Raw genomic sequence first — 15,913 nt, forward strand, 5'->3', positions numbered from 1 at the left:
ATGTGCTATAAAAAATAAACGTGTCTAGCCTATTACCTTAGAATGAGTTACTTCTATCTACATACAGCGCGGGTGGAGTGAGCAGTTGGTTACAATCCGCAACCTTGCCACTAGATTTCACTGACTGGACCTTTAAATGGATACTCCACACCCAAAAATGTAAAAATTCTGTCATGAATTACTCCCCCTCAAGTTAATCCAAACATGTATACATTTCTTTCTGTTGGACATGAAGAGAGATATTTGGAAGAATGTTTGGAAACTGTTTTAAGGTGGAAAACATAACAGAGACAAACCATGCACACCCTTTTCCCACTGACAACACCCATTCAGACACGGATGTGTCATCTTTGGACATGATTTCATATTAAAATAATTTGCCAAATCAAAATTCTAATTAAATATTAGAACAGTCTACCTTTAGTGGGACTTAAAGTAATGAACAAACTAGTCATCGACAGGTTCTTCTCAGTCTCTGATGTTTCAGCATCTTCTTCATAGTTGAGCACTTTCCAACATACTCAGAAACAAATTTATAGTATAAGGCAATGGAAGTCTGAGTGGCTTTGGATAAAAGCATCAGCCGAATGCATAAATGTAAATGTGTCAGAAATCTCCTGCCCCTAACCGTTACCGTGAGCTTCAGTTTATCAGGTATAAACAGTGTCGTCCATTTTGCAGAAAATGCTAAAAAATGCAAGACAATTCTGTTTTTATCCATATATATTTAGCATCATTAATTGTATTAAAAGCATTTTAAATTAACAATGTCATACTTGATCTAATATTTTGAGATATAATCAGTTCTGATATGGATCACACGGAAAGGCAACTTTAGTACGTAAGTCTGCTATTTACACTATTTACCTATTTACCTGTACACTATTGTAATCTTCTTTAAACCACAACAGTGACACAAAACAGGCTGTTGGCAATCCCCTAACAATCTGATGTCACACTGTTTACGCCTGCCCATGACCGCTCACAGACTCCGCCTTATGAGCGCGTAGTTCCATCTACCGCCAATGACACGTTGTCAGCCATTTTCAGGCAAGAGCAGATGAAGCCACTAGCCAGCGACAAAAATGTCTATGAAACAACACATGTGTGCTGTTGTTGGATGTAAAATGGAACATAAACGGAGGCCAGGAGGAGACCTTTCCAACGAGCCCAAGTTTGGTCCCCTGCGACTTCGGTGGCCGGTGTTTAACGATCGAAAGTCCCGGCCCAGACGCCGAGAACTCAGCTTCCGGGCAAGAAGCACTTTTTTCAGGTCAACAAACCAACATAAACTGGTCCGTATCTCTGGTCCGGAAAGATTTAGAGAAACGAGCCAGGACTTGTTGGAAATGACCGCGAGTCGATGCAAACCCTAGGTCGGGAGCTAGAGCTACCTGTAGCCAGAAAGGTTGAAAAATCTATGCTCCGTGACCCGCTGGCCTGTCAGTATAATATGGATTTATTTCGTCCAAAAAATTATATTCTCAAGAGCGGATAAGTACCAGCTGTTCGCGATCAAGCTTCATCTCCGAAAGAAGTAAGTATAACACATCGTTTTGAAATCGCCTTTCTTAAATAATATGTTTAACACGTTAGCGGCTGTTGTTTACATGTTCACGGCTAAACCTGAGACTGTACATTGGTCCAAAGACATGTGTTATGTTGTAATGTTAGTAGTAAAACGCATAGTGCCCCTCGGTTTAGAAGACTTGTGACATTGTGACATTATTTCTGTAAAGCGTATTGAAAGAAAATTATACCAGTGTCTTTCTTGTTGAGTTCAGTGTTATGTCCTTTTCCATTTAATTCGTATTTATGAAGAAGGCATTAAGGCTATTTTTATTGCAGTTAGTGTGTGGTTTTGGTTGGACAAGGCTTTACAGACGTAATTGCGCTTTCTGCCATATAGCTTTCCTGTAACTCAGTGGTAAGAGCATTGCGTTAACAACGCAAGGTTGTGAGTTCGATCACAGGGGATTGCAAATACCTGTGTAAGATGTATAGGATAAAGCAATGTGAGTCGCTTTGGATAAAAGCATCTGCCAAATGCCTAAATGCTTGTCTTGCTGCATCCAAAGCACATATGTAAGGGCTCTATGTCATATTTTGGATACGGGGAGGGGACCAGAAGCTCATTTGCATTTAAAGAGACACACACCAAAACACCATGTTTTCCATTGCAGCCACAAATGGCAGTGTTCATCGTATTGTAATGAAAGATATGTGATGTATTTTGAGCTGACCGTTTACACAGACATTCTGGGAATACCACTGACTATTTTTACATTGCAGAAAACACCTGGATTTGCGGCCCTTTAAATGTGTTTGTGTACAAATTCTACTTTGAAAAAACTATTGTATTAACAGTGACATCCCCTTCTGTAAATAGCTTTATTGAACAGCGTGTGGCACACTTGAGCATTCATTTATTTTTCCAAAAAATGTATATTATGCAATTGGTAGAAATAACGGAAAATGTCACTTTGTGTCAGAACAATACTTTTCCAAAGGAAATATATAGTTCTACCAGAAAGACTCAGGAAACATAAAACGATATATGATATTTATCAAACATAGATTTAAATTATAATGTTAAAGATCTTTGAGCATAGGTCCCGTCCGATGAAGGAATCATAAAAAAATGATTCTGATGTTCCTGCCTGAAGATAAGGCAGGGGCGGAGCCTACCCCAGAAGAGAAGGTAAACAAAAATCAACGCACCGGATGATTCATCTCCCTGAGGTTCCTAAAGGAGAAAGTATGTGCCTGTCATTCATGGTTGAAACATGAACATGATGTTATATCATACTTCTATTGAATGTAGCAATCACAACATTTTTAAGGGTAAATAGTTGCATATCACTGTTTTTAACAGAACCTGCACAGGCTGAATGGGCTTGCAAAAGCACATAAAGAAAAGATAAAATAAACAACAAACATAAAAACGACAGAGCCTGCACAGGCTGAATGGGCTTGCACAAGCCAACAGAATTTCCAGAAGCCTGCACAGGCTGAATGGGCTTGCACGGGCCAACAGAATTTCCAGAAGCCTGCACAGGCTGAATGGGCTAGCACAAGCCAACAGAATTTCCAGGAGCCTGCACAGGCTGAATGGGCTTGCACAAGTCAACAGAATATCCAGGAGCCTGCACAGGCTGAATGGGCTTAAGCAAGCCGACAGAATTTACCCAAAGCATACGAAGGCTAATATGAGGCTTGCCAAAGCCGTGCTATAAGTAACCTATACTTAAGCCACCACCACCAGTAAATGCAAAGTAAGTTCCTTAAGCTTGTGGAGTACACCTGCTGAGCATCCAGTATGGTTTTAGAATCCAGGCTTATATAGGATTCTAATGGCATAAATGACCATCTGCTCAGGACCTTAATAGAAGAAGTCGGAATCCCACAGGCTGCAGAAGCAGCTGCGCCAATCCTAAATGGATTTTGCGTTGTTTGACCTCAAGCGAGTCCCAACTTCAGTGACTCGTAAAGCTGGTAATCAACTTGATCTTATCTACACACGCCATTGTTTCACCCATCACTCCCAGGCCACCCCGCTGCACAAGTCAGATCATTTCCTCATCACTCTTGATCTCGACTTAACTTCTCCAGACACTACACATGCTTCCCCACTGGTCACATTCCGACGCAACCTTCAATCACTCTCTCCCTCCCGCTTATCCTCTGCAGTCTCTGCCACTCTCCCACCCCCTAAACAGTTCTCTCTCCTTGAAGCTAACACCGCCACTCACACCCTTTGCTCCACATTAACCTCCTGCTTAGATATCTGATGCCCTCTCAGATCTAGGCCATCTTGTACATCTCCTTCTGCCCCCTGGTTATCTGATGTTCTCTGTGAACATCGCGCCTCTATCAGGTCTGCTGAGAGAAAGTGGCGCAAATCAAAATAACCTACCGACCTCTCTCTTTATCAGTCTATTCTCTCTTCTTTCTCTGCGGATGTCTCCTATGCGAAAAGCCAGTACTACCACGCTAAAATCAGTAACTCTCCTGACCCTCGTACTCCCTTTAAAACCTTTTCTGCTCGTCTTGCCCGCCTACCCCCTCACCTCCATCGGACTTAACAGCTGACGATTTTGTGTCGTTCTTTGTAAATAAAACGCCGGTATCAGCAATCAATTCTCTGCGCCACCGCCTCTTGACCACGCCCAATTCCCAGACACATGCTTGCTCCCCTCGTTCTCTCTCGTATCTGAAGAGGATGTTTCCAAGGTCATTTCTTCGAACAACCCGACTACCTGCCCCCTAGATCCCATCCCCAGTCATCTCATCCAGGCCATTTCCCCAACGGTTGTTCCCTCTCAGACCCACATTATCAACTGATCTCTCACCACTGGTACATTTCCTACACTCTTCAAAGAGGCCCGTATTACCCCACTACTAAAAAAACCTACTCTTAATCCTAAACTGTTAGAAAACTACAGACCGGTATCCCTCCTCCCCTTCATTGACATCTCGCTCTGGATGAACGACCATCACCTGCAGCTGAACCTTTTAAAAAAAACAGAACTGCTTGCAATCCCGGCCGATACAAAGACTCATCACAGCCTCTCCATTCAACTGGGCTCATCAACCATCACATCTTCCAGAAAGGCAAGAAACCTGGGAGTGGTGATCGATGATCAGCTCAACTTCACAGATCAAATTGCTAGCACCACCATGTCCTGTAGATTCATCCTCTACAATATAAGCAAGTCCCAGTAAAGGCTCTGGTCCTGTTCAGACTGGACTACTGCAATGCGCTACTGGGTCGACTTCCAGCTGGCACAACCAAACCTCTACAGATGATCCAGAATGCTGCGGCAAGAGTTATCTTTAATGAACCAAAGAGAGCACAAGTCACTCCTCTATTCATTAAGCTACATTGGCTCCCTATAGTCGCTCGCATCAAATTCAAGACTCTGCTTCTGGCCTACATGACCACCACTGGTTCGGCACCACCTTATCTTCACTCGCTACTGAAGACATATGTACCCGCCAGATCCCTACGCTCTGCAACGAACAGTGTCCTGTGGTGCCATCCCAAAAAGGTAAAAAATCTCTCTCACGCACCTTCTCCGGATCTGTTCCACGTATGTGGAATGATCTGCCTGCTGCTACAAGATCTGCAGATTCTGTAGCCATATTTAGGAAATGTCTGAAAACACAGCTCTTCCGTCAACATCTGACTGATCTGTTCTAACTCTATTTTCTTCTCTACTCTTTAAAAAAAAATCCATTTTTGATTGCACTTATGCTTTTATTGTACTTATGCTATCCCAATTGCTTCTATTGCCTACCCCACCTGTAAGTCGCTTTGGATAAAAAGCGTCTGCTAAATGACTAAATGTAAATGTAAATGTAAATGATTGCCCGGTGTAAAGTTGTGAAGACTTGCCACAACTCTCCAGAGCTGCTGGAAGATGAGTCCTGAACCACTCTTTTGTTAAGGGAAACCCATTTGATGACATAAATAGGGGGGATAATTAAAGATGACCGGGGCGAGTCTGGAGGTATCTAATCATGGAAGTGAAGGGGCAAATATTCCCAAACAAATTCCCACTGATCTCGTTTATGAGGCTTTCTGGGCTCCTCCTACTTTGAGTCCCTTTGCATAATCCAAAGTCAAGTGAGCACAAAGTATTTACCTTTTAAATTATCATGCTCTGAAGCCTCAGGCAACAAATGCTGGATACACAGTGTTGTGTCCAGGTTGCCAACAATTCAAAAGTATGGAAGGAGAAGCGCGGATCTTTTTCACGACACGTCTTAACACTGTCTTCACATTTTGAACCTCACCTCTACATAAAAAAATCCTAAACGTCCACCGGTTTTAAAGTGGACAATCAAGTAGGTGCAAAAAGCTCCTTCTGATTCTGCCGCAGGGTCACGGCGACCGATTAGCTTGCAGCAGTCACTAAAGCCAGAGTGTGCGAAAGCAGCCACAAGGCATTGTTAACAAAACAACTACGCACAAAGAACCAGTGACCACGACGTGATTCGAATATGCAATCTTCTGATCTGGAGTCAGACGCACTACAGTTGTGCCACGAGGCCGCTTGTTGGTTCACACAAACACGTTGCCACTAGAGACTGAGCAGAAGCAGTATGCAGGTTTTGGTGTCCAGCAGAGCAGATGCCTTCGGTAAAAAATGTAGCTGCACTGCGTATCAGCCTGATTGAAAGCATTTTGGGATTGTCAAATTAAGCCTCTATTATGTCACAGGCTATGTTCTTTTAGTGACTGTCGCATTCTCCTGACTTGAAAGGTCCCTAGTTGAAATCTGAGTGGAAACGGGTTGTCTATTTGTGTGCCAGTAGCAAAACTTACAGAAATAAAAAAAAGTTGTTGTGGGGTTTCTGTGATGCAGTGGTTTTAATGCCACATCACACGTGATAGGCCCCGGATCGTAACTGGGCAAAATCAGACCGAAATCTGACAAGAACCTTGTGTTGCTTTTGACCAAAATCAAGTCAAACATCATTCCTGAAACATAAGTACAACGCTTGCGTGGTCTGTTTTAAACCAGTGCGAGATAGACAACGTTTGCAGGATTTGTACATGTTTCTGTAGTGTAGTAGTTATCACGTTCGCCTAACACGCGAAAGGTCCTCGGTTCGAGACCGAGCAGAAACAATGCGTGTCTTTTGCTGCAGGGGTCACTTGAATGTCGTTCATGCGAAACACTCCTTCTTGCACTTTTGCGGTCACCCGTAATGGATCTGATCAGTTATTTAGGCTGACCTGGTTTCTTTGATGCAGTGGTTTTAAAGTTCACATCAAACGTGAAAGGCCCCGGATCATAGTTGGGCAAAATCAGACCGAAAACGAACAAGAAACTTTTGTTGTTTTTGTCCAGATCAAGCCAAAAGTCATTCCTGAAACATGAGTACAACGCTGGCGTGGTCTGTTTTAAACCAGCCGAGGTAGACGACATCGGAAGGAACTGTATATGTTCCTGTAGTGTAGTGGTTATCACGTTTGCTTTACACGCAAAGGTACTCGGTTCGAAACCGTGCAGAAACATAGCCTGCTTTAAGCCATAGAGTGAAATCTAACGAAAAGCTAAACAAACCTTTAAGCATTCAATGCACGGTTTCGTAGACAAGGCTTGTCGTAACTGAAAATCTTGCCCTGAAACACCTTAAAATTTGTGACTGGCAAGTGTTTTTCCAAAGTCAGAGTTTCTGTGGTGTAGTGGTTATCACGTTTGCTTTACACGCGATAGGTCCTCGGTTCGAAACCGAGCAGAAACAATGCGTGTCGTTTGACGCAGGGCCACTTGAATGTCGTTTATGCGAAACACTCCTTCTTGCACTTTTGGGGTCACCCGAAATGGAACTGATCAGTTATTTAGGCTGACCTGGTTTCTGTGATGCAGTGGTTTTAACGTCCACATCACACGTGAAAGGCCCCGGATCGTAACTGGGCAAAATCAGACCGAAATCTGACAAGAACCTTGTGTTGCTTTTGACCAAAATCAAGCCAAACATCTTTCCTGAAACATGAGTACAACGCTGGCGGGGTCTGTTTTAAACCAGCCGAGGTAGACGACGTAGGAAGGAATTGTATATGTTTCTGTAGTGTAGTGGTTATCACGTTTGGTTTACACTCGAAAGGTCCTTGGTTCGAGCCAATGTAGCTTAATGAATAGAGGAGTGACGTGTTCTCTCTTCGGTTCATTAAAGATACCTCTTGCCGCAGCATTCTGGATCATCTGTAGAGGTTTGGTTGTGCAAGCTGGAAGTCCACCCAGTAGCGCATTGCAGTAGTCCAGTCTGAACAGGATCATAGCCCTTACTAGGACTTGCTTATATTGTAGAGGATGAATCTACAGGCCCGGGCGGTGCTAGCAATTTGATCTGTGAAGTTGAGCTGATCATCGATCACCACTCCCAGGTTTCTTGCCTTTCTGGAAGATGTGATGGTTGATGAGCCCAGTTGAATGGAGAGGCTGTGATGAGTCTTTGTATCGGCCGGGATTGCAAGCAGTTCTGTTTTTGAAAGGTTCAGCTGCAGGTGATGGTCATTCATCCAGAGCGAGATGTCGGCTAGGCAAGCTGAGATGCGTGCAGAAACAGTCGGATCGTCAGGGCAAAAAGACAGGTAGAGTTGCGTATCATTCGCATAGCAGTGATAGCAAAAGCCATGTTTCCGGATGGCAGAGCCTAGACATGTATACAGAGAATAGCAACGGACCAAGCACTGAGCCCTGAGGCACACCTGTTTCGAGATGTTGGGACTCAGACACCTCACCTCTCCAAGATACTCTAAAGTACCTACCCGAGAGATAAGACCTGAACCATTGTAGCACCATTCCGGAGACCACCATAGTCTTGAGGGTGGACAGGAGAATGTGATTGTTAACGGTGTCAAAGGCGGCAGATAGATCCAGTAGGATGAGAACAGATGAGTTAGAGGAAGCTCTTTCCAGTCTCAGGGCTTCAATAACAGAGAGCAGCACAGTTTCAGTGGAATGACCGCTCTTGAAACCCGACTAGTTGCTGTCTAGGAGGTTGTTCAGGGCGAGAAAGGATGAGAGCTGGTTAAATACAACACGTTCTAGAGGTTTCGCAACGAAGGGGAGGAGGGATACCGGTCTGTAGTTTTCTAACATTGCAGGATTAAGATTAGGTTTTTTTAGTAGTGGGGTAATACGGGCCTCTTTGAAGAGTGTAGGAAATGTACCAGTGGTGAGAGATGAGTTGATAATGTGGGTCAGAGACATCCGCAGAGAAAGAAGAGAGAATAGACTGATAAAGAGAGAGGTCGGTAGGTTCTTTTGATTTGCGCCACTTTCTCTCAGCAGACCTGATAGAGGCATGATGTTCACAGAGAACATCAGATAACCAGTGGGCAGAAGGAAATGTACGAGATGGCCTAGATCTGAGAGGGCATAAGATGTCTAAGCAGGAGGTTAAGTCGGAGGTTAAGTCGAGATCAAGAGTGATGAGGAAATGATCTGACTTGTGCAGCGGGGTGACCCGGGAGTAATGGGTGAAACAATGGCGTGTGTAGATAAGATCAAGATGATTACCAGCTTTATAAGTCGCTGAAGTTGGGACTCGCTTGAGGTCAAACAACGCAAAATCCATTTAGGATTGGCGCAGCTGCTTCTGCAGCCTGTGGGATTCCGACTTCTTCTATTAAGGTCCTGAGCAGATGGTCATTTATGCATTTATATATAAGACTGGATTCTAAAACCATACTGGATGCTCAGCAGGTGTACTCCAAAAGCTTAAGGAACTTACTTTGCATTTACTGGTGGTGGTGGCTTAAGTATAGGTTACTTATAGCACAGCTTTGGCAAGCCTCATATTAGGCTTCGTATGCTTTGGGTAAATTCTGTCGGCTTGCGTAAGCCCATTCAGCCTGTGCAGGCTCCTGGATATTCTGTTGACTTGTGCAAGCCCATTCAGCCTGTGCAGGCTCCTGGAACTTCTGTTGGCTTGTGCAAGCCCATTCAGCCTGTGCAGCCTCCTCGAAATTCTGTTGACTTGTGCAAGCCCATTCAGCCTGTGCTGGCTCCTGGAACTTCTGTTGGCCCGTGCAAGCCCATTCAGCCTGTGCAGGCTTCTGGAAATTCTGTTGGCTTGTGCAAGGCCATTCAACCTGTGCAGGCTCTGTCGTTGTTATGTTTGTTGTTTATTTTATCTTTTCTTTATGTGCTTTTGCAAGCCCATTCAGCCTGTGCAGGCTTATGGGAAATGTGTAGGTATTTGCAAGCCCAATCAGGCTAGTTCACTTGGCTTTGGAAAGCCTGTAATTGCTTTCGCAGGTTCTGTTAAAAACAGTGATATGCAACTATTTACCCTTAAAAGTGTTGTGATTGCTACATTCAATAGAAGTATGATGTAACCTCATGTTCATGTTTCAACCATGAATGACAGGCACATACTTTCTCCTTTAGGAACCTCAGGGAGATGAATCATCCGGTGGGTTGATTTTTGTTTACCTTCTCTTCTGGGGTAGGCTCCGCCCCTGCCTTATCTTCAGGCAGGAACATCAGAATCATTTTTTCATGATTCCTTCATCGGACGGGGCCTATGCTCAAAGATCTTTAACATTATAATTTAAATCTATGTTTGATAAATATAATTTATCGTTCTGTTTCCTGAGTCTTTCTTGTAGAACTATATATTTTCTTTGGTAAAGTATCGTTCTGACACAAAGTGACATTTTCCGTTATTTGTCCCAATTGCATAATATAAATTTTTTGGAAAAATAAATGAATGCTCAAGTGTGCCACACGCTGTTCAATAAAGCTATTTACAGAGGGGGATGTCACTGTTAATACAATAGTTTTTTCAAAGTAGAATTTGTACACGAACACATTTAAAGGGCCGCAAATCCAGGTGTTTTCTGCAATGTAAAAATAGTCAGTGGTATTCCCAGAATGTCTGTGTAAACGGTCAGCTCAAAATACATCACATATCTTTCATTACAATACGATGAACACTGCCATTTGTGGCTGCAATGGAAAACGTGGTGTTTTTGTGTGTGTCTCTTTAAATGCAAATGAGCTTCTGGTCCCCTCCCCGTATCCAAAATATGACATAGAGTCCTTACATATGTGCAAGACAAGCATTTAGGCATTTGGCAGATGCTTTTATCCAAAGGGACTCACATTGCTTTATCTTATACATTTTACACAGGAATTTGCAATCCCCTGGGATCGAACCCACAACCTTGCGTTGTTAACGCAATGCTCTTACCACTGAGTTACAAGAAAGCTTATTTGGCGGAAAGCGCAATTACGTCTGTAAAGCCTTGTCCTACCAAAACCATACACTAACTGCAATAAAAATCACCTTAATGCCTTGTTCATGAATACAAATTAAATGGAAAAGACTAAAACATAGATAGTACAACATATGATGTATGAAATGTTGGCCATTGATGATTACTCGTTTGCATGCATATTACAAAAAGGTATAAACACGGATATAGGCAAAAACATGCATTCAGACTATATGACAGACTGGTAAGTAAAGATCAGAAACCAGGTTGTCTTACAAATGCACACTCTGTTTCTATCCGCTCTAAGTATTCTCACACTTATGACATAACACTGAACTCACCAAGAAAGACACTGCTATAATTTTCTTTCAATACGCTTTACAGAAATAGTGTCGGTCACGAGTCTTCTGAACCGAGGGGCACTATGCGTTTTACTACTTACATTACAACATAACACATGTGTAGTAGAGTAGGCGGGGCGAGACCGTGATTCGAGGCCGGTGTGCGCACAGCTGGCGCTAATTGACAATTACTCACCGGACTCGAACCACGTAGGAGATGGGAGAATATAAATACAAACATAACATAAGTTCGGGCCCGGTCCTCTCTCTTCGACGGTCCGGTCGCTCGTTCCTTTTATATTCTCCCATCTCCTACGTGATTCGAGGCCGGTGTGCGCACAGCTGGCGCTAATTCACAATTACTCACCGGACTCGAACCACGGTCTCGCCCCGCCTACTCTACTACAACATGTCTTTGGACCAATGTACAGTCTCATGTTTAGCCGTGAACATGTAAACAACAGCCGCTAACGTGTTAAACATATTATTTAAGAAAGGCGATTTCAAAACGATGTGTTATACTTACTTCTTTCGGAGATGAAGCTTGATCGCGAACAGCTGGTACTGATCCGCTCTTGAGAATATAATTTTTTGGACGAAACAAATCCATATTATACTGACAGGCCACCGGGTCCCGGAGCATAGATTTTTCAACCTTTCCGGCTACAGGTAGCTCTAGCTCCCGACCTAGGGGTTGCATCGACTCGCGGTCATTTCCAAAAAGTCCTGGCTCGTTTCTCTAAATCTTTCCGGACCAGAGATACGGACCAATTTATGTTGGTTTGTTGACCTGAAAAAAGTGCTTCTTGCCCGGAAGCTGAGTTCTCGGCGTCTGGGCCGGGACTTTTATCGTTAAACACCGGCCACCGAAGTCGCAGGGGACGAAACTTGGGCTCGTCGGAAAGGTATCCTCCTGGTCTCCATTTATGTTCCATTTTACATCCAACAACAGCACACATTTGTTGTTTCTTAGACATTTTTTGTCGCTGGCTAGTGGCTTCATCTGCTCTTGCCTGAAAATGGCTGACAACGTGTCATTGGCGGTAGATGATACTACGCGCTCATAAGGCGGAGTCTGTGAGCGGTCATGGGCAGGCGTAAACAGTGTGACATCAGAACAGTGTCTCATTCATCCAAAATCCGGTCTGCCACCAAGACCACAGTTATCCATGAACTCCTCAGCAGCGTTCAGACCTAAAACGGTTCAAGTGCCAAATGTACTATTTAATTACTACCAGATTATATTTGCAGTAGGTTTAATTAAATGACATGTGGATGTTTTTAACAGACACCTGTGGTTTCTTCTGTGCCTGGGTATACTTTCACACCAGGTGAGTTGTTTATGCATTAATACACATGCGTTTGTTTAAAGGGATAGTTCACCCAAAACACAAATTCTGTTGTCATCTACTCAACTTCATGTTGTTCCAAATCTTTATAAATATCTTTGTTCTGCTGAGCAGAGAACGATATTTGGAAGAATGCTTATAACCAAACAGTTCTTGGACTCCATTATCTCTTAGAAGGAAGCAACTTTTTTTTGTTCTCTTGAACACAAACAAAGATAATTTGAAGAATGTGGGACAGTAAACAGTTCTGTGGCACTTTTGACCACCATGGTAGTCAATGGGGTCCAAGAACTGTTAACAAGAATTTGTCCGAATATCTTTCTCTCTGTTCAACCAAATAAAGAAATTTATGATGGTTTGGAACTACTAGAGAGTGAGTAATCCATGACATAATTTTCATCTTTGCGTGAACTATCCCTTTAATTTTGTACAATTGTTAATTTCTTAGCTTAAATGTTGTTGCAGTTTCTAAACATTTAAGCTTCGGTATACCACAGATGAAACCATCAGGGCGACAGCCTCCAACTCGGAAAATAATTGCTCTCAAGACCCCACAGACTACACAAAACTCTGTTGAAACTGTTCAGCCTCCGTCCAGTAATAAACCCTCAGGATTACCAGGTACTTTTGACAGCGACAGAGATGTTCTCAGCTTGTTTCCTTGATACTGTAATTGTGGTTTAGATTAGGTTGACAGATTTCATATTCCTAATATTTAGTCATTTAGCAGACGCTTTTATCCAAAGCGACTTACAAAGTGTTAGGGAGCAACAAGCGATATGTCATACAGGAGTCATAATACATAAGGTACCAATACAAAGTTACTGGTTTCAATTTAAGCTAAACCACTACCTGTTGAGAGAAAGGGTTAGGATTTTTTTTTCATTTGTCTGTCAGGTATTCAAAGAAGAGTTGGGTTTTAAGTAGTTTTTTGAATGTTGAATGTTTATTTTTGAATGTTGAATGTTTATTTTTTGAAATACTACATCAAATTGACTAATGAAAATGAAAGGCTCTTTATTGATTGAAAAAAATAATGTTTCCTCTAATTCTATCTATAAAAGGTGTGAGGACGAGGAATTCACTGCTTCCCGGTCTGGCCCAAAAGCACTTGAGCAATGATGATTTGCCTTCAGCAAAGAGAAAAAAAAATTGGTGCGACCTTTCGTCCCCTTTTCTGTATTTTTGTCATCATTTGCTTTGTGTATTTGTTAGATTTGATAGATGCATTTCAACATCTCTTATATGGTCTTTAATAAGAGCAATGGAAACCAAATTAAAGTATTAAGTAGCTGCAGATAACTCTTGTACAATACAATATGATGCCTTAAATAAATAAATACATACTTTTTTCTTTCACAAATTTGAACTCAAATCAAAATGTTTTGGAGCTTTGACACTTAATACACAAAATAACCAAAATGTCATTCCTGCAGTAGTTTACACATGCTATGTAGTTCCCCTTCAGTCGGTCTCTCGACGTTGTGTTGAGAGATGACTGGGGTTTGATCTTGAGAACCTATCATCTCCGAGAGGAATTTCTAAACGCCAATAGGATTGGCGAATGGCCCGCCCACGCCAGTCTCCGCCCCGTACATACGGGTATAAAAGGAAGATGGCGGCGGTCATTCATTCACCTTTTGTTCTTCGGAACTGTTTTGCACTATATGTGTCAAATTTATTTTTCTTCGAGAGAGTCTTTCTTCTCCTGCCGGCGCGACGTGGAAGCAGCGGATCCCCTGGTGGAAGACGGCCTTCCCTTCGACTTCCCGGCAAATTCCCACAGAGCCTTAATTCTAAAAGAGCAAATTTCTCCAGCTGCTGAGCATGTCTCGCAGCTGTGTCCTTGGGTGCGGCAGACTCATTCCCGAGTCAGACGGCCATGAAACCTGCGTCACATGTTTGGGCGTCAAGCATGCTGAAGCAGGTTTCAGTGATACGACATGTCCTTTCTGCGAGGACATGTCTATCAAGGTGTTGCGGTCACGGCTGGCAAGGTTCTTCGGAACTGTTGCCACCAACCCGCTCGCTTCTCAGGCGATTTCGGCTGCCGCTTCGGCGAAGTCGACCGCCTCGACGAGCAGCGGGGGTGATATGGGGACTGCTATGGATGTCGCTTCGCCAGTTCCGGCTCGGCGAACCGCCCATACCCCAGTTCGCTCACCTGGTGCATCCCCGATGGACGGCGGTAGACCGTTCCATAGCGGGCAGACTCGCAAGAGGGATGATGACGAAATCTCTGTCGCGGCATCGGACAGCTGCCTACTGGCATCAGACGGGGACGATCTCTCCGAGCTCCTGTCCACAGGCGGTAGAGCTCGTGATGGGACCGACCCGGAGATGTCGGCCATGCTTGCCCGGGCAGCCGTGAGCATCGGGTTGCAGTGCGTTAACCCGCCCTCCCCGAAACGCTCGCGGCTTGATGAATGGTACCTGGGTACGGGTCGCGGCCAAAAACCGCGAACCACCCCGGTGCCGTTCTTCCCGGAAGTGCATGAGGAGCTCACGAGGTCGTGGAATGCACCTTTCTCGGTGCGTTCTACACTCGTGGGCTCGGCGGCTGTGACTTCCCTGGATGGCGGGGCGGCCCGAGGCTATGTCGACATCCCCCAGGTGGAGCGTGCTGTAGCGGTTGCACCTCTGCCCACAGACGGCCTGCCACCTGGAGGGTCGACCTAGACTCCCGTCTAGGGCGTGTAGCCTGCTTCCCAACAGCCCCGCCCCTCTGCTGTGGCCCCTCCGGTTCCGGTGCCCTCCCCCAGGACGGCCCACCCGAGACGCAGACCCACGCGGAGGAGAGCGAAACCCCGCCAGCGACCCGCAAAGAAGGACTCCCAGCGGCCCTGACGGGATGAACCCAGGGGAAACATTGGGCCCGACGTCGGCCATACCATTGCCGAGTCTGTACAAGGCGCTGCCTGTCGCGAGGTTGGACGGCGCGGACGACTTCAACCTCCTGGGATCCGTCCAGGGCGAGGTGACCGCTCTGCCACCCACCGAACCACCTCTTCCAGGGACGGTGAAGGAGATCGTTCCTCTAACACGTTGGCAAGGTTCTTGGCTGCGTGGGCAGACGCATACCAGCCCTTCACGGTGGTTGGACCGAACGATCCGTCTCGGTTGTGCGATCCAGTTCGCCAAGCGCCCCCCCGAAATTCCGGGGCATTCTGTTCTCCTCAGTACGAGGAGAGAATGCCCCGTGCTTCGGAGAGAGGTCCCTTATAGGTAGTCCCGTATGAAGATTTTCACGTATTCCCCTCTGGCGAATTGGTGACCTCCCCACCGGTGCTCTCGACCGAGTTTACTGTCCCCAGAATCGGGTTGACACTTCCGGCATGCGCTCTCCCTATGGGTAGACCATGCCTTATACCTCCACATGTACCTCCCCACGTGGCAGGATGTGGGCTCCGCAACACACTCTTCAAGAGAGGAGTAGTGTTTTTTCCCAGTGCGGCCCGGAAGGGACCTCGTTACAGGGGTAA

General features: G+C 44.7%; 1 protein-coding gene across 1 annotated transcript in view; it reads right to left on the reverse strand.

Annotated features, from left to right (window-relative positions):
• Positions 1–10,016, reverse strand: part of LOC130420411 (uncharacterized) — a 41,214-nt gene extending 31,198 nt beyond the window's left edge. Inside the window, exon 1 of the mRNA XM_056747695.1 lies at positions 9,957–10,016. Coding sequence (XP_056603673.1) covers positions 9,957–10,016 — 60 coding nt within the window. The remainder of the gene's footprint in view (positions 1–9,956) is intronic.
• Positions 10,017–15,913: the final 5,897 nt, after the last annotated feature.

Source organism: Triplophysa dalaica, chromosome 5 (genome assembly GCF_015846415.1).
Source record: "Triplophysa dalaica isolate WHDGS20190420 chromosome 5, ASM1584641v1, whole genome shotgun sequence".
Taxonomy (NCBI): Eukaryota; Metazoa; Chordata; class Actinopteri; order Cypriniformes; family Nemacheilidae; genus Triplophysa; species Triplophysa dalaica.